The sequence below is a fragment of the Falco biarmicus genome, chromosome 8 (genome assembly GCF_023638135.1).
Source record: "Falco biarmicus isolate bFalBia1 chromosome 8, bFalBia1.pri, whole genome shotgun sequence".
Classification (NCBI taxonomy): Eukaryota; Metazoa; Chordata; class Aves; order Falconiformes; family Falconidae; genus Falco; species Falco biarmicus.
The window spans coordinates 36,567,723-36,594,740 of NC_079295.1; the positions used below are offsets into that span (position 1 = coordinate 36,567,723).

At 37.7% G+C, this 27,018-nt stretch overlaps 1 protein-coding gene across 2 annotated transcripts in view; it reads right to left on the minus strand.

Moving 5' to 3' along the window:
* TMEM163 (transmembrane protein 163) overlaps positions 1 to 27,018 on the minus strand; it is a 101,792-nt gene that overhangs the window by 36,628 nt on the left and 38,146 nt on the right. For both annotated transcript variants that reach the window (XM_056348627.1, XM_056348626.1), the window contains 2 exons: positions 3,647 to 3,690; positions 2,403 to 2,494 (listed from right to left, as the gene is read on the minus strand). In XM_056348627.1, the coding sequence (XP_056204602.1) occupies positions 2,403 to 2,494; positions 3,647 to 3,690 (136 nt within the window). The remainder of the gene's footprint in view (positions 1 to 2,402; positions 2,495 to 3,646; positions 3,691 to 27,018) is intronic.

Below are 27,018 nucleotides of genomic sequence, written 5' to 3' on the forward strand. Positions count from 1 at the left end.
GGCACAAAAAGCAGTCTTGTACTGTTCCTTATGAGTATCAGGCCATGAAATGTTGCATCTCTAACTTCCATATGGCTACCTCTTAAGTAAGATTATGCAGTTCTTTTACATCTTAGCAGTTTATTTTAAGTATTTAATTCATAGCACATCATGAGCCAGGCTGTATTCTCTGTGTCTTTTTCTGCAGTTTTGTTTTTCATTCTATCTTTATGTTCCCTCTCAACGATGTCCAACAGTTAGGATTAGATCTGACGTTGCCCTTCTGAGAGATGTTTTCCACTGCTTTCAACAGATTTTGGAGCAATCTCTTACTGTCAGGTTTATGAAGCAGGAAGTTTTATAAATTTGCAAAACATAATTAGCAATTCCACTTGAGCTTTTGTCAAGGAGCTCATGTTATTTTCTGATATATTAGGATACACAGACAAACATAATACTGAAATCAATAAAAGACAGGCCTATAAATAAAGGATGAAACTGAAGTCACCCTGGCACAGCTTACTCTGGTAAACAATAATAATGCTTTTGCAGAAACCCAATTTTGCACAGGCTCCTGTAGTAAGGCAGGATATGGCTAGGCACACAGAAACAGGCGTAACGCACAGCACAACCCAAGCGTCTACATGAATTTGCACCAAGCTGCCCAGCAGTCTGAAAGCAGACTTCCCCACTGAGGCAATCACCACGGACTGTGAAAGACCAGGTACAGTTATAGGCACATATGATACAAAGATTATTTACCAGGTAAGCAAGGAGCCAGGAAGAGTCACGAAACATTTTCCGAGTGTAGAGGAAAAAGAATTACATGCAGTTTTTTTAAGCAAGAGACTGACTAAACACAACAAGAAATTAGAAATACGCCTCCTTCAAAAATCTGACACAGGAAGAGCTGCCTTAAGAGACACAACCATCTCTTCATTTGTCAGTACTATAATGATTCTCCTATGAATTTTAGAAATGGAGGGATAACCAGACTGCCTATCCAGTGATTCATATTCCCAGCATATGGTAACATTCTTTCACTCAGTACTGATCTCATCATGTAACCTTAGCTGTCTTCAAATAGAGGGCACAGCAAGTAATTCATTGACTTAATTTAGTCTTATATAAAGCAGAGGGGTTATCTGAAAACAAAAATGAGCATAAAAAGCAGGAAAATATGTTTTCTACTTTGGTTGTTCACTTTACTGTCTCAGCCATGGGGATATGTTGATTATTCTTTTGTACTGGGATTTATTTTCTCTATAAAGTACTTTACAATGTTCACTTGAAAAAGCTCAACAGAAGGAGGTTTCAGAAATATGTTAATTGAATGTTGACAGGAATCTCTGTGGACACCCACAAAAGCAACATACTCAGGAAATGCCTGTTAAGATCTCCAAATTTGTGCAGGAAGACTAATTTTAATCACACATTTCTGGATTTATTTTTATGAATCAATGCCACATCAATCTTCTATGGCCCTTTATTCCAAACTGCTATGCATGGAGTCCTGCCAGAAAGGAACTCACAGCGCTGGCAAACTGTTGCATGAGCCCGAGTTACTGCATGTAAAAATACTGCTTACTGTTTGCTTAGTTTTGAGGAAAGGTCTATGAAGACAAGTTATAATCCCTTCTGTGTGGCTTTTTGGGTTTTTTTTTTATTATTCCTTGATCCTACCAGTTATGTAAGGGCTAAATATCATCAGGCTTCCCTTCTTGTTATTCCGTAAGATCTATATAGCAAGCATTAAATATGCTTACTTTGCAACCATATACCTTTTTCCTTACAGAAAACATGCAAGTATTGAGACATTCTTACTTACCAAAACAGCTGTAGTTCTGTAATTAAAAGGTGTGTCTACCTCTCTCTTTGTACAGCAGTTATAATAAACTGTGTCACCCTCCTATCATATCACTAATACAGGCTCAATCTTATCAGATGTTCTGTAATCTCAACTTCCAATAATATCACTAGCAATTGAAGTGATTTAGATTCAAAGAGAAGGGGTTCATACTCCAATCTTGTTAAGGGAAGCACCAATATAATACAAGCATCAATTTAAAAAGCATACTTTAGTAAGAATAATGGAGTAAAATGCAAAATAAAAGAGATCAAATCCATTACAGATTGCAGATACAGTTCATTTGATACAGATGCTGCAAGGAAAAAAAAAAAAATCGCCAAGCCCTACTAATTACTATCTTGGTTAAAAAGAAACTGAAAATCATAATCACAGGGAGGTTTGCCTAAGGAAAGGCTGCATGTTTGGGACCAAACAATAAGTTGGCAGAAGGAAAGAATACTTGCTGACATGACAAAATGTTTCTTGTCAAAGCCCTGGAATCTGTAGCATCACAGCTTGACAGCAAAAGCTCTGCAGGCCTCTACCAATGCCAAAAGTAATTAAGTGTACTTACATGTACTCCCTGTGTGCAGAATGCACAGCAGCTGCGTTGCTGTAACGCCACAAAACTATCGCTGATGACAAAACATCCAGGGTAGCATCAAACTGAAAGATATACAGAGTCAATTGTTTTGTGCGCCATTAAATGTGCCCTGTACTAACAGTAATGCATTTACTATGCTGCTGCACAGGCACAAAGCAGCTTCAAATAAATCATTTTAATGAAAGCAGGATTTACATTTATTAAATTGATCTTCACATTTTTGCCATGTATTATTGCACAATGATACACTTCAGAGCACAGGAAGTCAATCAAGGTATTAAAAACTTTTTCTTTGTAATCCATCACCTGTGGAGAAGAAAAAAAAAAAAAAAACCACCACAATTTGCCACTGTGGCACCATAAGAGTTAAAACACTAATATGATTCTTATGGAAAGACTCAAAAAAAAAAAAAAAACCACCTTTGAAAATGCCTGTCAAACATTCCTTTTTCCTGCAAAGTCACTAACTTTCTGCAACAGAAGGTTTTGTTTCAAACCACGAAAATATCAACTTTTTCCAAAACACCATTATATCCAGATTCCATATTATTCTTTATCATCAGCAAAATCACCATGTTTGTATTTCCAGTTAAGGAAGACATGATAGTAAGTAACACCAAAAACCAGGCTTGTCCTACCATAAGAATTTTCACCCTTAAATCAGACTTTCTACAGAGTCAATTTGAACTTCTAATCTGAGAGCAAAAGACAAATTATTTGAAAGTAGTCATTTTGCTTGTTGTTAGGAATTTTTTTGCTCTGCAAAATTTCTGATCAGGAAAGTCATGGCAATTACTAGAGAGGAAAGCTATCATCCCAAAGTCATAGGAGTTTTACCATAGACTTCAGTAGGGAAAGGGTCCCACCAAGTTCAGAAAGGAACTTCAGAATTTGGCTCAAGTTCAACAACAGAACTGATTAAGCTGAGACATTTTGTATGATAAAGTTTTATCTGATAGATAATATCTATCAATGATGACAGATAAGCATTGATATTAAGTCAAATATAAGGCTGAGTAGCTGGAAACTGGAAAAGTATAATGAAAGTATCTTTACTATCCTTTCCAAGGTATCACTTCAACACTATTTTTTCTAATTCATCATTGACTTCACACATCTTGCCATGAACTCACAATAAGAACAAATACAGTATTTCATGAAAAAGCCCATGGAAACACAACGGTAGAGAATATTTAAATTGTATCTCTACTTACAGCAAATCCAAATGATGATGCACTGTATCTCATTACGGAGACAGCTAAAGGAAAGAAAATATTATTTAGAATCACTTTAAATTTTTTGGTTTGTATCCTTACTTCTTCTCTTGTCTGAGCACTACAAAACTAGTTTCAACATGTGGGCTTAGTTTCACCCAGTTCCCACTAGAACAACCTGACCAAGACTTTTTAAAAAGGTCTAGAAGAAAGGCCTTGTGCTGCAAGAAACTATTAGGTCACTTGAGAGGTGCTCTTCTCTCTTCCAAAACCTAATGGGGCAGACCTTAGCATAGCATTCAGAAGCAGTCTGTTTATGAAACATGCTGCATTTCAGATGCTGTTTTGAGTAAAACCATGTAGCAACCACAATTTCGAACTCTTAGAAAACTTTACCTGTCTCAAAGTGCTCCTTTGCTCCAGCTGGGCACAAAAGGCCACCTGAACTGACAGACATAAAACTATGCAGGCCCATCCAGACTTCTTGACTGCCCTCTTTTTGACAAAAAGCCTAAGGGTAAATCACACAGCCCCATCAAATTCCATCAGATCAGTGATTTCCAATGGAAAAAAAGCATTAGCAGGAAAAATCTTGACCAGCTCTGATTTTGACTGCATGCTGCCTCTAAAAAATAAACCAGACTCTAAAAATGAGCTAACAACTAAAAAAATGTATCATTTTTATCATTTTACTCCATGCATCCTAATTCCATCATCTCACAGTTCCCAAATCTGTTACTGTGCAATGAAAAATTCCTGTCAGTAGCCCAGAGGAATACCAGGGAAGAAGCAGGCAGCAACAGAAGAGGCCATCACCTCTCCATGGGGCATCATCAAACTGCACCTCTCACAGGCTAACGGCAACACTATGGCTCTGTCAGGCTCAAGCATTGAGCAGCTCTAGTCTTCTTGCTGTGTTCTGCAGACTTGAGTGAGAAAAGGAGTAACCGAACCTATGCTCCCTGAATAAACCTCCTATCAGTCTAGTTCAAATATTAAGAGGGCTTGGAATAAAGCCTAAAAGGATTAATTTTTACTATTCTTTTTATGAACAGATATCAGCTAGCTTACTGAGAAAAATACGTTTTTGTAAAAAGAAAAATACTTCAACTAAAAAAAAAAAAAGACAATCACGCTCATCAACAACTTTGCCAGTCTTCGGCTGACAAACACAATATCTAATTTTCAGTATTCCAGTATTCATTAGAACAGCTTGGCAGAACAGAGTCACTATGGTTTGACTGTTCTTTTCAGTTATAGCAAGCTGCAGTTCTGTGGCACTTCTCTGGATAAACAGAAATTAAAAATCTTGGAAATAATAACCATTTTCTTACTGATCTAAGCCCTAGCTGTGGCCATGAGCATGCCCAATATCACAAATACTTGGACTTTATCATTACAGTTGGACAAAACACAAAGAAAAGTCATCAGGTTCATTTCCAGATTCCCATTTTCTCCAAGCTGAAGAGTATTGAAACAGTATGGATTTACATCTCCCTGTCATTGTTAAAACATGATTTCCCACACTTCATCTCCTAGGTGAAAAAAGAGGTTATGTTTCTTGGTCAGACTTATCAGCCAAGAGCTACACTTGACAAGCTGACACTAGCTTGCAGTGATCCAGCTGCAAATTTGAACACTTCACTGCATAATAATATATTGCCTATCAAATTTTCATATGCTTTCTTAGAGACATATAGTTTGATGCAGAAATTGCATTAAAAAAAAAAAAGAAAAAGGGGGCATTCACAGGTACACACAAGCTTGTGATACTCCTGTCATTACTGCTTTCATATGATGCAGTTCAAAGCCACACTTCTACGCCTCCTTTACTTCTAGCCTTCCTATGTAGTGGAATTGGCTCCTCAGTTTTTACTAATTGCCAGCTTTTTTCCCCACTCTAATCCAGACTCAAAACTAATTTTAATCCTATGGTTCCCTTAAAAATGAATATATAATTTCTACAGGCAATGAAATGCACACAGATAGCCACACCTGAAGAATGCTTTAGGAGACATACTGAATGTATTTAAAGCACAAGGTCTTTAGCATGAGAACTGTCTTTATTTTTGTATATTGTACCGCAATAAATATCCACAACACTAACATACAATCTGGTTGGCCTGAGCTATTTAAAATAGTAATGAAGAACAAGTATTACCTAACAGGGTCACAAGCCTGCTTAAGTCTTTTTGCTAGCTAGCTAATATGACTGGAGGAAAGAGTTTCCAAGGACTGGTACTCTGCAATACTAACTTGTAGTGGTAAAAAGCCATAACAAAAGTAGTATTGACCATTTAAGCACTGGAAAGGTAACTTTTTGTGTTATTTATTTACATACTGGTTTTCTAATGGGAAAAACAACCCATTTGTCTCTCTGAAAGACTCAACATCAAAGCACCTTCAGCCCCAACTTAAGCACATTAGAACTTCTAGCTGGCAAATACAGTCATAAAACTCACCAGTAAGTCACTCCAGTTCTAATGGGATGTTTGCCCACCAGTCTAGGCTCTATGGCAGAAAAAGCAACTGTAATATTAACTTACAGGGTTATCAGCCAATACAGGTTGCCACCGACTGACCACATCCTCTAAAGACAATGACTGGATCCCATTCTAGACAATGAAGCTGAAAGGACTTTTAGGAAGTACTTCTTAGCATCTAAGCACTTGAGATCCCTGGGCAAAGGAATAATTAGTGGTCCTTATGCCTCCAGTATCACTGCCATGCTCCAGGAGTAATATATGGCATCCAGGAATGGATCACAGAGCTTTTGCTGAACCCTCAACTTCCTTCTTCTCATTATGTATTTCCAGTTATTCCCAGATAAGCCTCTGACATAAAAAAACAAAAAAACCCACCAACAAACAACAAAAAAAACCTAAACCACCAAACAAAAGAAACCCAACCACACACACAAAAAGAAAACCCAATGCAAAACCAAAAAAACCCCAAGCAAAACCCCCAACAACAGATTCCTAATCTCCATATAGAATCAGTACAATGGTGGGAAACAAACCACGAGGAAAGAAAAGAGCAGGCAGCTTAAAAATCCTGTGGAGCCACTGTATACACTTAGCAGCTACACTGCCATGACAGTGGAAGCCTGCTTTTAGCTATTTTATTGGCTAAATTGGACAGCATTTTATTACCTCTACAATAAAGCAGATAATCCTAATGCATTTTACTGACATTTGTAAACGGAACTTGCAAGCAGTTAGAAACTAAAAATAGAGCCAGTAAGCCACAAATGTACCACTGCCTCCACCTGCACAGCAACATCAGTTGCAACATCTGCCAACCCAGGTCAGATTTTGCTGTAATTCCTTCACCCCTTCCAAAGTGATTCCAAATAAAGAAGAATATCCCATTTCCCACACATTCTATCCTCAACAAAATAAGGGGTTTATGCATTTCCATGTGCCTCAGAAGAATCATATGACTAGGGCCCTAATCCTACAAAATTGTTCCTGTTTAACTCTTCAGCCATCTAGTCTCCCTCCAGCCTTTGCCAAGTTTAATCCATCTAAAACGTGTTCCTGGAGAGACCGGACCCTGCAGTGACCCTGGGTCTCTCATTTCCTTCTCTGCGTTGGGAGAGCACCATGGTGCACAAATGGTAGGACAGGAAATTAACGCTGTGCCTCCAGTTCTCCCGAACAGAAACCTTTGGCATGAGTCTGGCTGCAAATGAGAAATGGTAGATACAAACAACTCTATCTGTCATAAAAATCTTCTCTTACCTACTCAGAGGAGGGAAAACTATTTTTAAGAAGTTCCTCTTGAAGGGACAATCACTCACTCCATCATGTTCGCTTTGAAATTAGTCTTTTTGAAAGACACAGCTGGATGACAGCACATAAAATTTCATGGCTTCAAAGCACAAGACCCACATTTAGTAGAAATTAGGTAGGCAATCTGAACACCACTGAAAGTGATTTCAGTTTATTTCTGTATATATTACCAAGCGTATCTTATAGGTTGTACAGAGTCAGAAGCAAGAGGAACTGGCTGGAAGCTTGGCTGAATCAGAAGTGAAACTGAAATACAGTCTGTTTTCATTGCCCAGTGTTGGTAAAACATCAAAAACTAATGTCACAATACATATTTCAAAATAAATCCATTCCAAGCAGGGAAAACCCAATGAGTAATACTTTCTAAAAATCCCTTACAACTGAAGGCAATAAACAGACATGACTCTGACACTGTTAATACTTGTAAAAAATGCTACTGCTCAGAACCAACAGGTACTCATAATGCTTCCCCAGGCGCTTTCTCTCCTCTCCAGAATTAGAGTAGAGCAAAATTTAAGGATTTTTATGTACATGCCCAAAACATCTGCAATCAGCATAGTAGTTAAAAATGGCTGCTAAACATCCAGTATCTCAGACACAAGCCTGCAAGACATCTAATCTACATGGGCAGATCCAGTGCTATCCATCAGCATCACGTTCCTAGACCTGTATTTCTATCCCAGAGTCACTGGCAAAACTGTACCAACCCTATCTATACCAAATCTTAATCTCATTTTCACAGTTTACAATTGCATCAACATGGTAAAGATCCTTATTTCCAGGGAATACCTTTACACCATTTATGTATGTATCTACCAAGCGGAACATTAGTTTAATGCGTATCAAACCTGGATCTTGATCTCATTAGAATCATAGAAGACCAAATTGTAAAGTAGTCTGTAAGAGGGTTCATTTTTCCATCTTCCTGAAAGGTGTCATAATTACTCTGGGCAGAACGAACTGCAGCACTGTACTAGGAGACTTCTGTTCTTGGGGAAGACTCAGCTGTGGGACGTGACCCAATGGATGGGGCTCTGAAGAAACTAGGCATCATGTCCTCAGCTCTGCCCCTACCTGGGGCATGACTGTTAGGCCAAGAAACTACTCTTCTCGAGCTTTTTGTTTTTACAGTTTCTCACCTTGTTTTCTGTACAAGTTGCACACATTTCAGAGCAACAACTCTATCTTCCAGTCTGTCTCTATTATCCCCGGACTACTGGCAGGGCTGGAACTTCTGGTTTCTAAATGTGTACAAAAGCAACAAAGCTAAGGAACCTAGGAGTTACTACTCCCTTCCTTTAAAAAGAAAGTGCAAACCCAACAAAACTATTAAACAGCTTTAGCTTTTCCTTCAGTTTTTGTTAAAGGACTGAGATCTTTGACATAAACTAGTGACTCTACTATTTAATAACTCATTTTACTTCTTCCATAACAAAACAGGAAAAAAAAATCCTCAAGGTATCCTAGGAATCTGGTAACGAATTCTGCTATCAGTAGTGGTAAAGCTTTCCAGGAAAATCTTTATTTCTTTGTCTATTACTCACAAAATATACTACTATTTTTTGTTTGTTTGTTTTCATCTATCGCAATGGTCAAATCTTAAGCAGCTGAAAACTTCCATAACTTCATTTAGTTCAGAAAACTACAACAGTGCACATCAGTTGAAGATTTTCCTAATTTCTTATTACAGAAACAGTAGAATGTCAGGGCTTTGTGCCAAAGTTTTCCTTTGAGTTTAATCCAAACAATGCTTTCCAGTTTGCTGACATGTCAGAAAAAAAATAATATTATTATTCATCTCTGACCTCAGGATTTTTATGTTAAAGAATTCATTTTTCAATGTTTGAATGTCAGAATCTTTTAAAGACTTATATTTGTGGTTCTCCCTTAATTCCCTTTGTTTACATGTTTTCTGATCATATTTGTCTTGTGGCTACATCAGAACCTCATTGTAAAGGATCAGAAGACTTCCATTTCGGGGGTTGAATGTTCCCAGTATTGGCTTCCATGCAGGCAGCACAGAGGTAGTTTCCCCAAACTGATTACTCATTATACCATGGTGCTCACCAATAGTTGGCAATCTCAAAGAACAGCAAAGCAGTCCAGTTCTAAAGCTTACTCAGTCCCCCGATTCACTTCTGTTTAGTATGATTTCATCTGCCCTTTTACTACTGAAAGAGCACTCATGCCTCCACTGGCATCTCCCACAAATGAACAGAACTGACTGGGCAGCTGAGCAGGACTGCACAATCCTGAACTATGAAACAATCCTACTACAAAAAGCAAGGTACAACCTCTCGAATGACGAAAAAATTATCCACGTGGAGAAAACAGTGAACCAGCTTTCTCTACAATACACAGTAGACAGTCCCCAAGAGTATACCAGTAAAAAAAGCCAACCAAACAAATGAAAAAAAAAACACCTGCAAGCAAAAGATACACACATCAAGGGCAAATCTGTTCCTGAAGTCAGAACAAAATAATGCCAGGGCTCTCTCTGAAATGTCTTTTATATACAACATGCCTTCGCTGCCACCTTCAGTGGTTATAACACTAAAAAATGGTCAGCCAAATACACCAAAGCAGTCGGTTTTGTACGTCACACTTCCCTGCATAGCTAGAGATGCACACGAGAAGCCATTTATTTAGGGAAAGCTTTTTGTAAAACCGGAAACCAGGCAGCTCCAATAAAGCAGAGTTAACAGCAATTTCCAGGGTTGCTCAAAAGCCCATGCAGGGGTAATATCACAGTACGCGCAGGCACTGTGCAGAGCAGTGCACTGCAGTGACCGTTCTGGGAGAAAGCAGGACCCCTCCTGTCAGGCATCCCACTGCTTTCCTATGCTTCCTTTCTCAGGTGCCAACCTTCTGTTTTCAAACAAGATCATCTCAAAAAAAAAAGAACACAAATAAATCAGAGAAAAGGAGGAGTGGTATTTTTGTTTAGTTTTGGCTTTCCAGGGGGCAGGAATTAAAAGACAGTCCATATGTTACAGCTCCAGTTGAGCTTTTTCAGGATATTAAATGCATATGTTTGCATTTAAGAGCAGGAACAATAAAACTCAAAGGTCTCTAAGAAACATACTAGTTTTCCTTCCAGGCACATGGTGCCAACTTTCTGCAATTGAACACACAGGTACATAGCTTGATCTGTTCTATTTCAAATGGGGTCACTTGAATCACCCAAAATAACTCAGTGCAACGACATTAAAGCACCCTGTCTTTTAATGACACTATGTATTATTGATGCCCCAGCTCCAAATATAACAACTGAAATGGTCTAGAAGCTTGCAAATGCCCCTTAACAGCATATTTACAAGGTAAGTTTTTGCAGCTTATACCTACAGTCCACAGACTTTGTAGTGTCAAGCCTGAAACTAGCTTCAAAAACCAAAGGAAGCAGTTTGGCCCTGAACAGGGACAAGGAATGAGTGGTAGCTGGGCTAAAAAAGCCACAAACCAGAAATGCTGAGTGATATCAGACACACTCAACAGCTGTTTCTAAAGCCCTGTGGCCAAGATTTGTAACCTACCATACCCAAATGAAAGTTGCGTAGATATAATGACCTAGGAGGCTCTCCAAAGGCGAAATTTCTCCCATCTTTTGTGTTTTACTGATGAGGCAAAGTTAGCAGAGAAATATTCAGGTTCTACATGGCATAAAGAATTCGTTCTTGGGAGTTTGGCCAGTTGCTTTAAAGAAGGTTTTATCTAACTTAACAGAATAACCCAGAATGAGGTGAAGGTTTATAAATGCTTATCTGACTTAAATGGGCGTTGGGAAGCTTTCCAGAGATCCAGCAAACTCTTATTTTATACATGTATCCCCAGATCTGTAACAGCTTGGATACAGGCTAAACATTTTTACTAGTCATCAAAGGTTTTGAATGGTTAATAAAAGAGCAGAAGTACTGCCATTGTTCTCAGTTTCCGTCTGGTAAGTTCCTGTCCTGCAGTCACATTAGAAAGACTGAGAGATCCTTTTGAAAAGATAATTAAAGAATGATATTGTATGCAAGCTACAGCTCACATGTATTAACATAGAATTTACATGCAAGGATTCAGGTTAACTGTAATATAAACAACAATAAATATATAGATATCATTGGTTGTGCTATGTATTTGTCTATATTAAAAAAAATATTGTTAATTAGCTTTTACTTAAAACCTAAGCACATTTAAAAGAATATAATCAGTTAGATTTGCATCCCTGCACCCTGGACAAGGTTATTTGTCTCCATTACTATAAAGAAGCCTAGTGGTTTTCTTTTTAAAAGATGCTTAACTTGAAGATTTCCAAATTTAGGCTAAATGAAATCTATCAGAAAGGTCCAAATGCCAAACCTCCAGACTCACCAACTTTTTTGTATTTATTTTTTCACTATTTTTATGCTACTATTTCAAATTTGACTTCATCGTGAATTGCATTTTCAACAGTTGTGACACATCATGCATCAAGAACATTAAAACAAATCAACACTGCTGTTACAAAAAAAATAAAAAAGAGTCCAATTTGAAAGTACTTCTAAGAAACATAAATAATTGTCCAATATCAAAAAACCTAATTCTCAGCATGCTACAAAGATTCAAACCACAGTCCTTATAGAGCACACAAACAACGTTTCAAACATCCTCTCACCAACAAATGTAACACAGCTTTAAATACCTGGAATACTACATGTAACCTCGGCTCCATGTAAATTGGCTGACACGTTAGCTTTGCCACATTATCATAACTCTTTTTAGAAGTATTCCAACTATCCCATACCTAAATACAGTTCTTAAACAACAGCAACAATCTAGCTGTGGTTTAAGCCTACTCAAGTTAAATTGTTCCTGGTGTTCTTCAAATTTAAGAAAAGAAAACACAATTTAGCCGTGGTAAGTATTTAAAAGCAGCCCACAAAAGCAGTGGCTAAATTCTTACTTTTCCATGTTAACTGTTAAGAACCTGTTTCTTAGCATCTACTATCCACAAGAAAACACTGGTGAATTCTCTAGTCATAAACAAATACAGACCTGCCCGATGGAGTTGCATGTGAACTTCAACACACAAATTTTTGATCAAAGGTCTTTTTGCCCCTAGAATTTCAGTGAAATTTTAAGCAGCTCAATGAATTGCAAAATTTTGTATTTACTATAGAAAGCTTTCCAAATAAAGCAGCATCTATTTTATTCCATTTGATGGATCTTAACTCTTACATTCAGTATGAGCGTGAAGAGAGTTACAATTTTTGAGGTCATTCGCTATGTATTCTATGTAGTTATGTAGCTGTATTTACAATTACCTCACAGAAATATATCAAACCCAACAATTACAGTGGTCTTCCTCTTTCACAGATAAGAAAACAGAACTGGATCAGGGATCTTAGGAAATATTTGAAGATCAGGGATGCAGAATATGTTTAATAGCCAAAATAACTAGAGTCTGAAGAGAGAGAATAATTTAAAAGGCAGCTGGGTCTGGGTGGGAGGCACAGTCTCACACATCATACTCTCTTACTAAGTGACTTCTCACAAAACCCTTAGCATTCCCTTTTTTAGGATTCATCTCTGAAATGTGATGAAAGTACTCCCATGCTTTAGCAGGTTATATACACAGGGGAAATCATTTTACCCTATGGAAACACCTAGTAATTCTGCGGTGAGTGACAGCAGGTACCATGAGTATCTTACCTATTTGAATAACTGTTTAGTATTATGATCTGCCTTTTATGACTTTTCACATTCTGAAAGCACTGCCTTAACTTTTAGAAATGCAAACTAACTACAGAAAATGGTAACCCAGTTAGAAACGATCTGCACGATCTTTATGGCATTCCCACAGCTTAACAGTTTTAAGATACTCTATTTTTATACTAGAAGTATTTCAATAGACTTCTGAAAATCAAAGCAGACTTCCTTTCATACAGAAATACAGCAGTTCTTCAGAAGTGTATCAAGTCAACCGTTGGTCAACAGCTTGATCTCCAAATGGAGACCAGTGACGAATGGTGTACCTCAGGGGCTGGTATTGGGCCCGGCGCTGTTTAACACCTTTGTCATTGACATGGACACTGGGATGGAGTGTGCCCTCAGCAAGTTTGCTGATGACACCACGCTGTGTGATGTTGTCAACATGCTGGAGGGAAGGGATGCCACCCAGAGGGACCTCGACAGGCTTGAGAGGTGGGCCCTTGCAAACCTTATGAAGTTCAACAAGGCCAAGTGCAAGGTCCGGTACCTGGGTTGGGGCAATCCCAAGCACAAACACAGGCTGGGCAGAGAATGGATTGAAAGAAGCCCTGAGGAGAAGGACTTGGGGGTTATTGGTGGACGAGAAGCTCAACGTGACCTGGCAATGTGCACTCGCAGCCCTGAAAGCCAACTGCACCCTGGGCTGCGTCCCGAGCAGCGAGGCCAGCAGGGCGAGGGGGGATTCTGCCCCTCTGCTCAGTGCTCAGGAGACCCCACCTGGAGTACTGTGTGCTGCTCTGGGGCCCCCAACATAAGCAGGACGTGGACCTGTTGGGGTGAGTCCAGAGGAGACCACGAAGATGATCAGGGGGCTGGAGCAGCTCTCCTGGGAAGACAGGCTGAGAGAGTTGGGGCTGTTCAGCCTGGAGAAGAGCAGGCTCCGGGGAGACCTTACAGCGGCTTCCAGTGCCTACAAGGGCCACCCAGAAAGCTGGAGAGGGGCTTCTTACAAGGGCGTGTAGTGATGGGACGAGGGGGAATGGCTTTAAGCTGGAAGAGGGTAGATTCAGATTAGATATCAGCAAGAAATTCTTTACTGTGAGGGCGGCGAGGCGGTGGGCCAGGCTGCCCAGAGCAGCTGTGGGTGCCCCATCCCTGGCAGTGCTCCAGGCCAGGCTGGATGGGGCTGGGAGCAGCCTGGGCTGGGGGGGGGTGTGGGGGTGTGGGTGTCCCTGCCCGGGGCAGGGAGGGGGAACTAGATGATCCAACCTCTCCAACCCAAACCATTCTATAATTCTATGAAGCGCTGAAAAAACATTCCTATTGAAAATAATTTTGTATTGCCTTTTAACTCACACTAGTATAATGTAATTATAATTATTGAAACTGATGGGACTAGTGCACCCACACATCAATGGGTTATTACAAACTCATTTTTGTCCTTCTGAAACCTCTAGAACACAAATGCAGTGAGATCCATGAATGCAAAATTAACTATTTTAAGCAGCTAAGCATCCTTCATCTTAGATACTTTTGAAAGGTTCCGAATCCGGAACACAGAAAAATGAGTCCACACCAAACTGTCAGTTGGATACCCAATAATGAAGTCACCCAAGATAATTATGAAAAAGAGCTATTAAAAACTATATTCAACTCAATTAAATATACAGAACACAGACACAGGCTGATTTTATTTTTTTTAAATAATTTCTAGCGTAATGACTTATCTGTGTTCTATTATTTATTTTTTTTTTTGCAAAAATTCACACAAATGCAACAGGAAATCTGTCAGAAGTAATGATGCTAAAATAAGATATTTGCTTGGCACTTTCCTTGGTATTTTTGTGTGGTTCCTCTCTCATCTAACAGGTGGTTAACTCTTGCAATGCTGTTTGTGAAGAGGATAAACAGATTTAGAATAAATTCTCTGCACATACACACCAGTGATCTAGAAATCTAAGCCTGCTACCCTGGCTGGAGCCCATCCCTGCCTGACCCTGGTTCAGCGGTTCCAGGGACAAGGAATGGCCGCTCTAACCTGGAAGCCGGGTAGCACAGGTCATGATCTGATACAGATCTGCCCCACGCAGCAGTACAGCGGGCTGCTCCTCTGGAACCAACTGTTCTATATACACGGACCAGTGCCTTCCCCAGCACTTCCTACAACAGCCAATGACTAATGGCACAACTGAGTCCCTCTACTATCAGTGGGAACAACATAAGAGAGGAAAGTAACAATGCAAAGATTGACAGGTTTTCCTTCTTATATTAAGAAAAAAATATTTCTGTATGCATGGCTTTCCAGAATATGCAAAGAATGGAACACGGAGTGTGAAGACAAGATCAGAAGAAATTCACAGTCATGACATTTAGTGTCATATTCAATGTTTGTTCTCTGAGCATTTTAATGACCTTAGAAATATGAAAACCAGTGAAGACATCATCCCTATCAATTTCAGAGACAAGACACGTATCAAACTACCCCCCATTTTATTTCGATGGCTAGTGAGCCGCTCCAGAACCAAAACAAGCTGCCAAATACAATTAAGCAGGCTGCCAGAATATAACACAATATTAGAGATTTTCTTTTTATAAAATGAGTTTAAGAACACAAACCATCCCTGGTGGGAATCCATACAAGTATAAATCTTTAAGATAGACACACCCTACAGCTCTTATTCTACAAAAGCTATCCACTTTTAGTTTTATGTTAGCATTGTCTTCAATGGAAGGCATGTTGGTTCGCTCTTGTATAATTTTACTCTTTTATAATCCCAAATACACTTCAAAGTGTGCAACTCTAGAAGATTCTTTCTTTGCTGGCCCTTCTTTGCCCCTGATTTTTTAACTAAAAGGTATTTTGCCTGTTTTGCTAGCAGGATTTCAGCTCAACAGCCGCTGGATAGCAGGCTCTCGCTTTACTTCTCATACAGCTGCTGGAACGTATAGAAAGTTTGAAGTCTGAACTGGATTACTAATGCTCCTTTAGCAGAGATCACCCAACAATGAAAATTCAGTCTTTAACATGAATTTAATTAATCCTCCAAGTTCTCAACACAGACAATTCTGCTAAATAAATTGAAAAAGTCAGGAAGAAAGAAAAAAAAAAAAGGAAATCCTCTGTGTTATCATTTTATCTTTCTAGGCTGAAATATAAACAAACCTTCCAGGGAGAGAAGCAACTGTCTGATAGCTCTCTGTTGAATTTAACTGTAGAAAGGAACTGCAAGCCCTTCAGACAAATCTCTTCCCCAGACAATGTGTTAATCTTAACAATCTATTGCTAAGGGCCTCAATAAAGAAGCTTGTCATCGATCCTATTTCAGTGTCATAATACGCTAGCAAGGATGACACAGACACACTGCACACACAAAACAGCACTACAGTCAGGCTTAGCATACATCTGGAGTGCAAACTCAGTATATTCAGTTACCTGTGGGCTCTAAGTCATTAAGTTAAAATTACAATGAAATATGAGTCTAAATAACAAACTTCCATTGTTCTGTGGTTTTCAGTCAAGCTTTGTTAGTAGCTTCTTAATGCAAAAATTCTAAATAAACCTCCTTGGAAACATGTAATGCTCATTTTCTAACAAAAGTATTTTAAAACTGTTACAGTTTCCTTTCGGTTACAGTCTTGACAACAGGTAGCAATAGGAAATTATACAATTCACAAGACTAAGAAGATTGTAACAGCTCCCCTGAAGGATATTGAGTTGTAAAACTAAAAGAAAAAACAGTGAATGACTGACACACCACACTAGTTTGCATCTGTCCAATTTTAGAGTAACTGACGAGACATGTCTACTGCTAATTCTGATCGAAGTAACAGAAAACTTGCAATCCTGTCTCTATGAGATGAGCTTAATTCATTTGGACAAAAAGTAGTACAGGTAACAGCAGAAAAAAATGCAATTATAAGACCAGAGGATATTAGAAAGTTGTACATTGCTACTTAAAACATGTAATCATGTCAATAATACTCAAACTACGACAATTATTTTGTTGTGTTCCATGCATAACTACTCCAAGGAGCAACCTCTTGATTCCTTGGATAAAACCCTTTACGTCAAGCAGCATACACCTTTTAAAATACAAAGGGCTTTTGCTGTTGCTCTTTTTGGTGGTGCTGTGGGTTTGGGTTTTTTTCTGTTTTACAGGCTTCTTATTAGCATAAAACAGCTTCAAAGCTAAGAAGAAAATTTCTACATTTCAGTATACAGGGAATGTTTAAAGCAGAGTTGACATGAACCTGACTTGCAATCAAAATGACTTTTCAGTGGATGATCCTATGCACCAACAATCCATGGAGTCATCTAAAACACCCGGACTTAATTTTAAGAAAATTATAAGCATAGTCTCTGAAAATCCAGTCTCAAGTTTTCTGCCAGTAGCAGTTTTAAATATGAAGCTTATTTTAAAAGGGTTAACATGTCTTCTACAATCATGGCACCAACAGTTTTAAGTATTTTTGTTGGCAATGATATGTTTTTAAAAACATGGCTTCGGATTATTGAAAGTAAAAAAAAAACCAAAACAAACAACCAACCACACTACACATTTTTATCATTCTTAGATCCTTGTCTGCTCTGCTTTTAGCTATCAGCCAGTATCTAGTCATCCTCTGGCTTCATGCATAAAGTAATGATGTATTTCTTTTTCATTTGTAAATCATGTTGAGAATACTTGCTTATTTACAAAAGCCGAAACCTAGAATTTCTAACACCAGAAGAATGGACTTAACTTTAAAAAATCCAATGGTCTGAATTTGTAGTTACCAATCCCAATTCTTCAGTCTGTGATTATCTTACTAGAACCGGTAGGTTTTGCAGTGGCTGAGAATTTTAACACTACTGTAGCATTTCACATTGGCCAAAGATGTCTCACTCGCTATTCCCACTGTGACAGACTTGCTGCCTTACTTCCTTGGTGAGGAAAGGCTTTGAACTTTCTTGGCCTGATGCACCAATACAGCATCAGCTCGAATCCCTCAATGACGCAAACACCACTGCCCCTAGTGAATTCAGTTGCCTGCTGTCTGACAAAGAAAAGCTGTTTCTTTTGCCAAGCCTTCCAAGCCAAAATAGGTATTTCATATGCAATTACAGCTCCAATTATGTTGACTTATTCACTGCTGTCAATGACCTCTCAGCCTCTCTCCCAGGTAAGACACCCTTTTAAGATTACATGTTACTCTATTGTTCTCCCTGTATTGCTCTTACTCATCTTTGCTTTCCAGCTGGCTAGTGGTCAGAGCCATACTATGATGTTAAGTATGCTTTGCAGCAAAAAGAAATTGCAGCAAGTTCATTCAGCCACTTTCAAAGAAAGTCAAGAATGAAATCAGCAGTGTAAAACTACTGTAAATGAGTTGAGGTTAATGTGTACAAGCATAGAATTTAGAAATCTTTGTAGTAGTGTTACAGAAGAGACTAACAAATATTTCCCCTCTACACCCTCTCAAGTCAAAAGATATTATTGCAACGTTCAGACAAGTAGACTATATTACTATATTAAGTAATATCATATGAGAAAAGTATCTTACTTTTGGGAAGTGGAAAGAGCAAGCTACTTTTTATTGACTGTGCAAAGAAAATCACTATGAGTTCTGGAGTACTATAAATCCACCTCCAGTACATTTCATGGTGACTTGATTGCATACATAGGAGATAAAGAGTCCAAAATCTCAGACTGCGCAAATTTAGACCACGTTCTTCAGATATGCTTATTTTTTTATATACTTGATTATCTAGCCTTCGTATAACTGACCGTGCTTGTAACACTCAGTCTAATCTACAGATTTTTGAATAGAGCATAGTAAAGAAATCAAAATATTTCCATGAAAATTATTGAGACAACATGATCAGTGACATTGCTGGATAAAAGAATTCATACAATTGAAAACACTATTTTACAAACATCTTTCCTAAATGCTGGAAAGACAATATCCTTTCTTCAAATGCAAATTTGCAACATCTTCTCAAATATCTTAACAACATAAGTTCCTTTTGCATTCTTTTTTAAAAAACAGCCTGCCATATGCTTCTTCATTCTACCAAAGGATAAAGTACAGAAAAAACAACTGAAAGAAACAGCCAGGGAGAAAAGATTAATTCGGAGCTAGAGCTGAGGCTCCTCTAGGGTAGGATGTATGAAAGACACAGGAGCTTCAGATGGAAACCATGACATTAAGTCACAGTACACACAAAAAGTTTTGAAAGGGCATTAGAACAGTTCTAAAATTTCTTCTGCAGAAAGGAGTGTATCTTTGTACATGAAAGGAGGTGATCATTCCGTACATATATAGCATAGACAGTTACCCCTAATAATACTTGTAAAATAGATTTGCAATAAGTTAAAGCAAATAAAATCTCCTATGTGCCAGAAAGTCCTTATGACACAGAAGCCAACTTTTATGCCATACACATATTAACAGGCTCGTATTTTCAAAGAAAATCATTATTTATCACTGGTCTCCTTAGCATCTTTTATAAATAAGAAGTCACGGTTTCAGGATGAGTCACTAGTTAGACTACCACAAGCCTACTTACTATGCTGTGACACATAATACTATGCCATACATTGGATTATCAGCCATAAGACTGTCCAAAAGATCCAGGAGGGACCCAGCCATGTTACCCAAAGGTCTGGCATATGAATTACCTCTTGAAATGATGGTACATTTCCTACACATGTTCCAAACTGATGTAATTCAAACCCTGGAAGTGATCTCAGTTGCAACAGGGAAAATACAGAGGGAAGAAAGGATCAAAAACCTAAACCATAAACTGTAAAGACTTCATTTTTTTAATTTTTTTCATTTGTTTTCTTCACATGCATGGTCTTCTCAAGAATATAAAATGAAAGCACCCACTCTTTTGTCTAGAAGACTTATTTGGAATTTGCTTTCATCATAAGCCATAACAGAAACAAAAGGAGAGACTGTTACCTGGACTATTATACAATAAAACCAATACTGATTCATACTTGATTTCACTATAGGAGATCTGCTTCATTTTAAACAGATTTTAAATAAACAAGTTCCAAACCTTACAATCAGAATTATGAGCAAACTTGCTCACTGGCATGGCTTTCAATATTCTAATTTCCAGACCACAAGAAATACCTGTGTTCACTTGTTCTTGTGCTTTTGACCAATCTTGACCATTATTAGCTCAAATACTTCATCCTCCCTGTGGCTACGGCTTGCATACACACTGCCCAAGGTTAGCTCCTCAGCGGTGGACTGGCCCACTCACACCGGCCTAGATCTCATCTCACGATGATACAGCGCCAACCCAAGACTGAGACCTCCAAGGTTATTTTTATACGGAGATCTGATAATGAATGACTCACGTGCATTTATAGAACACTTTCATTACTATGAATTTAAAATATTTTCAATATAAGACTCTCAATAGATAATTACTTACTGGGGTATAATTACTTATTGGTAAAGTAGGGTCCAAATAAGCCACTTCATTAATGAACTTGGTAATCACTTCTGAGAAATTGTTGCTTTTGTTGAAAATGAGGTGTTCACTAACAGCAAATACAATCAAGGAGTATAAGGTGCTTATCAGGAGTTGGTAAGTAAATAGGATGGCAAGAACTTTAAATAAAATTATGAATTATTTTTGTTGATGCTGTACATTACTCAATGGAAATTATTTTCTCAATAGTTTCTGCTACTATTCCATGTCATAGAACAACATGCAGCTGTGATTATTTGATCCATGTATTTGATATTCTTTAATAAATTCTGGATTAAAAGTTTGCAGATTTATACTGACACAAGTGGAATCAATGAATTCTTAAGCTCTACTGGAAAAGAAATAGTAAAAGCAGGTTGGCATTTGGGAACTGTAATACTGCAAACAGACCAGATGATTAACTTCACAACATGTACCACAGAAAGCAGTCCTAAAGAGAAAAGTTCATTGACACAGCTAGAAGAATATATGCATGAAACAAATAAAAACAATTTTATAAATACTCAGTAAAACTAGATATTAAAAATTAATTTAAATTAGCCAAACATGCCAATCCAGTTTCCCTTCATAAGTCAGGTTCTGCCAATCTAAAACACAGTCTTTATCACTTATTGAGACAATCAGCTTGGCAGATTTGCACAAGAGTCTGAATTGGTAGTCAGCAATACACAGATTCTGATTTTTATGCCCTTAGAAAAAGTTAAATATTTACTGCAACTTTGATTATTTGCGATCTTGGATTTGATATTAGTCACACTAGAACAGCTAGGCCATTAACACTGTGATATTCAGAAAAGCACTCAGCAAATCCATTCTACTGGTGCTAAATATTTTTTAAAATTTCTGTCTTGCAGCTGACCTGAAATGGATGTACAGCATCTGTTTCCTCTCAGAACCACTTTCAGTTTATACAGTTCCATACCAAAAAAATATACTTTCCACTTAAAAAAAAAAAAGTATCACTGTAGAAACAGATTTAAACAAAGAACCTTAAGTACTTAATTACCTTTATATGACTGGTAGGAAGGAAAAATTGTCTTTCCATGTACAATGAAAGAAGTTGTTTGGGTTGTTTTGAAATATAAGATACTACCCCATCACCTTTTCTAGGCCCTTTCCAAAGCAAACTCATTGACAATGACAACGGCTAATCACGCTAATCCCTCTTCTGTACCGTGGTATTTACAAAACCTTTCTGACTTGCAATGACTCACCACACTTCTATATGGCTCTAACATAGCAGTGCCATTGGATAAACAAGGAGAGAAATGAACAATCACAAAACGTAAATGAAGTTATATACCTGTTTATTCTAGCTTATTTTAATATAGAATTTGTCATTAAAATCAGGTCTTATCCAGCACTCAACACAATCAATTCAATGACTTCAGCTGATCTTAGTATATACCCGACCAGATCTACAATTTGTTTAGAAATATTATTTTGTCGTTATTCATTTCCCATTTAATAAACATGTACACCTACACCATAGTTTTTTTAACTTTTTCTAAAAATGCATTAAAACCTACTGGAAGTGAATCAGTGGCCTAACTGACTCTTGAAGGTAGGTCACTACAAAGCTCTAGACTTAAAGATCTTCAAAGAAAACTTATTACTTTTGACTCTAACCTACTCTAACAAAATGAAAGTACTTCTGCTTTTTCAGTGTTACTTAAGCCCTACATCTGAATATCAACATTTCAGTAGTTTTTCCACAACAACTTGAGAACATTTCCTATTCCTTATATAGTTATATAATTAACTGTACAAAGAAATTCTGATCCATAGGCAAAAAAACCTGTCAAATTAAAGCACATCAGTAAGACAGTGGTTAATCCTTACACTTCTAAAGAAATATTTAGGAATCCACTTAAGAGTTTATTACAGCAAGCTTAATGAAAAATATCCCTTCCTTCTTAAAGAAACACTAGCGTAGCTTGAAGAACAATATGTAACTACCTTTTATTTTAAAACCAGACAGAAATGTTGCCTGAATAAAAATATCTAGAAAACCCTGTGTTGTTATTACGCAGATTTGTATAGATTGTTTAAAATGTTCTAAGACAAAGACACGTTTGCATAGCATGTCCTGCAGAGAAGCTGAGATGATTTCCCAAAGAATTTGGTCAATCAATTATATACCTTTGATGTTACTTTAAAGATGCAGGTCCTCTCTTTATTACAGTTTTTAGCGTAGTGTGTTCTTGTGACACAACTGCATCATTAGAACGTGAAACTTACACAAGCATGTATTCTTATTTTTCATTTGCTTTTTGGTACTACAGCAGAACAAGCACCAGCCCCAAAGCTGCTCAATTAATGAAAAAGACAGTAAAAGCAACTGGCCGAAAGCAGTCCCTCAGCCCCTACATTTTACTAAGAATTCAAGAAGCTGCAATGAATTACAACAAAGCATAACTCACATCAAATCAGAACAAATGAAAACTAGCCATTTATACACATCCCTCACCTAAAGAAAAGGACCAGTTTAGCACAGCAAAGCAAAATATGCTTCCATGTGTTTTCCATGTATATATAGCCACAAACACTGGAAGGAGGGAAAGTAAATTAATCTGCGCTAATGGATGTGGCAATGTGCTACATTGGTAGAAACACAGAATGGTGTTAATACTGAGCTAGTCTGTGGGATAAACTGGAAGAAGTAGAGTTGGCCTAAGACATCAAAGATCAAGAAAGAACGATCACACTTGTCAGTGTCCATCACCAGCAGATCCTTCCTCAGGTCTCAGGCTTGTGTTATCAGCAGAAAATGCTTCAAACGGGGGAAAGCAAAGGGAAAGCATGTATACATGCTTAAATAAAGTCTTCAACCTGAACCACCTAAAGCTAGCTACTCCTTTTCCTATCCAATACAATGTACGCTGTCAAAGCAAAACAAGAGAAGCAACATTCAGCTGGCTAGGCGGCAGGTTCCAAACAATAGATGAGGTGTTGGCTTCAGCCTGGGCAAGCCTAAGACTTCTGCTTCGTCCATTTATGGTGCATCTTCAGCTGTTGCCATGACAACACTGACAACTCCCAATGCTGGGAAGTGCTCTTAGTTTAAATATTGTATAAATGAACATAAATCTTTCATATATCTCATGCGGCTATTGTTTGTGAGATGGCAGCAGTACTCCTCAGTTTTATTAACGGAAGAAATATTCTACAGATCAGTCATACTGGTTTTCACTGAACACTGAATAATTTCAAAGCCCAACCCAGCATAATGTTAATACTTTCTATGAAAAACAGTATAGTAAGGCTCCCTTTATTCTGTACACAGGAAAGGGCAGTTTCAAAAAACTTTCTGTCCTAAAAATTCAGGTGTGTTGGAAAATGAGACGTCCATGCTAACTTATTTTCCACATACGAATTTAAGCTAGTTAAAGTAAAACATTCTTTTTACATGTTTCAAGTGACCATTTTGCAGAGATTTCCATTTAATATGTTTTGATATTTTAATTTTTAATTCCTTTTGGATATTATTCATAAACATTGAAAATTTTCTTAGGATAACAAGTCCCATCTGTCTCTGAGTTTCAAAGCACAAACGTGATGCCATGCTTTCTCTCAGGGCATTCTGCATTGACAATCAGTACAAACCCTTATAGGCAGGGTGCAGCTTCTGTTATCATCATGTACATGTAAACCTGCAACAGTGATTCCATTATTTGCAGTTCTGCACTCATAAGAGCACTTGAGATCAACCCAGAAATAAATTAGATCTTCCTAGTTTTTATATTTGATTAAAGACATTTTGAACAAATACACAAAGAGAAAAAAAAACAGTCAGCCCAGTACTTTTCCACTGCAAAGGCCTACGAAGACGTTCACACAGGTATTATAATGTAAAACTGGCACTCAGTTCATATGCTGCTACCACTTTACATCACTACTTTTGACACTGACTGGTTGAATAGGGTCATCTTCTAAAAGATGAACCTATGTCTTTGCAAACAGAGTTAATAACTCCCACCTACACTGGTACAAAACAAGTATGAGTTTATTTAGGACTAAGCGTAGCTCAAAGGACTGGGAGCGCACGTCCTGCACCAGACACTGCTAACATTAGAGACAGTGTCTCTACTACCCTAATAAATTCAACTACCCTAATAAATCCACATCCTTCAGTTCCTTTGCCCACAATGGAAATCCATCTCTTGCCTGTGCCCTTTCCATGCAGAGAACATGGAGCTTCCATTAACACCTCATAACATATATGTAGATTTCCTATCACTCATATACACATATTCCAGAACAAGATGACACTGGGGAGCAGTGTATTTTTGCTTGCAAATACACGGCATTGCTGTGATGATCTATAAGGAAACATGTTAAATAAGATCAGACTCATCTTTAATCATTCCCTATATTTTCTTTATAGACAGGCAGATAGATAGACATTTCATCTTCTCATTTTTCTTTTAGGCTCACTTTTTGTAGCTGCTGTAGCTTTTAAAGAGAGTTAATCAGTTTTCTCCAGAGCAAAGGCAAGTACTATAAACAGAGCTGCATGGCTCAAGGGAGGTTCAGCAAATGTGTTCAATCAACACTTGCTCCTTCTGGAATAAAAAGGATGTGCCTCTGCATCAGCTTTAGCCCTTTCTACTGTCTGAATAGGGTGGCAGTCTCTGTCTATGCCATCATATGATTTGGATTGAGGGGGAAAGGGCATAGGCTTATTCTAAAACTGTATTGCAATGCGCATTTTTCATCTAATAAGGATTATCTAATTTACATGTAAAAACCTGTACCTACTAGAAACGTGCAAGTTACAAAAGAAGGCGTGTGCAGGGCTGGATTTGCTGGTGGGAAGGCAGATTTAAATTTACTCTGCTAGGATTCTTATTCTATATGACCATGTTAATTATTATCACTGGAATACAGATTTTATTAAGCAAATGAATAAAATCTTGAATCACAATATCCTTTTTTCTGATTAATTATAATTGAAAATAGCCAGCTTATGAGCATAGCATTTGCTGGCACATGAGATGGTGTGCTGCTTTAAGAAGTGATAGCAATAGATGAGTCATTTAGTCATAATATGCATTAAAGAAAGGATCCTTATTAATGTCATCAACAAATAAGCATCAAATAGTAGTCCTGATTCTGTAAACCCCCACAGAAATAGACAATTTCAGCCATGTTTAATATCCCATTTAAACTGGTAAAATTACCCAAATTCTCATAAGTAACTCTCTCTCATTATTTTAGTAGATTATAGGTTAATTATGGAAACATTTGGAGCCTTCCTGACCTATCACTTTACATTCCTGAAATCCATTAAAGAAAGATAACACAGGGCCATTGTTGCACGCAGAGACACAGGTTCCTTTCATCTCTAGAGCCAAGTTGTATGACTCCAATTTCCCATTAATTAGATAATCTTTCAGAGGATTATTTGCTAATTAACCTCAGTAGGATTTCAGCATATAAAAAAATACAGAAAAAAGAAACACAGAGAGACTTCTCTAACAAACTTGGCAAGCTATATGGAGCACAGTATGGGAATATCCCACAGATGCTTGGGGATCCTTCGACCATGACATTCCAGGTATAACAACCTAGTTGATATAACGGCTCCTGGGCAACAGAGTACTCGGGCTCTGTTATACTTCAAAGTCATCCAACACCAGGCAGGACTTTAAAATAAGGTTATTACACTAAAAACCATGTTTAAACAACTACTTGACAGAATTGGAAACAGGCACAAAAAGTAAGTGTGATATCTAATAGCTACGTGTCATTTATTAGTTACGGACATTTCCTTCTTTTCCATTCTGCTAGCAGAGCTGAAGAAACACAGGAGAGATTTTTGTACCTGTAATGACCAAGGACCAATTCTTAGACAAAGCAATTTTTTCAAGCAGTCTCTTCCCAAACAGAAACACTTGCTCGCATGGGGAATCTTCCCTTCTAAACCTCGCTACTAAGAAATCCTTAATGTCTCAGTTTTTCCTGTAATGTTTAATTCCAACAGCAAATTAAATCAAGAGATACTTGCAGCTTCCTTACTAATGAAATACAACTTGTGGTAGTCTTACTATTGGCTATACAATGGCGCTTTTGAAACATGCAGCCCTTTCTGCCAGAACCAAGTAGTATTAATGTGTGGTTTATTAATAATACATTCATATGAAGCAAACATGATTAATTCTGCCAGAACAGCTTAAATCCTGACATGTAATCTGTATTCTAAAAATCACTTCTCACACCATGTTAGGGACACTAAGAAGCGCACCTTACTATTTGCTTATGATCAAAAATACCTGAGACTGATGAACTCAAATTTTAGGATTCCGATATATTTGCGCAAGGTTACAAACTTATAACAATTTCCAGGATTTGGAGGACATGAGCTTCTATACACTCTTTCTGTCTATGTGCTTTTTGCAATACCACAG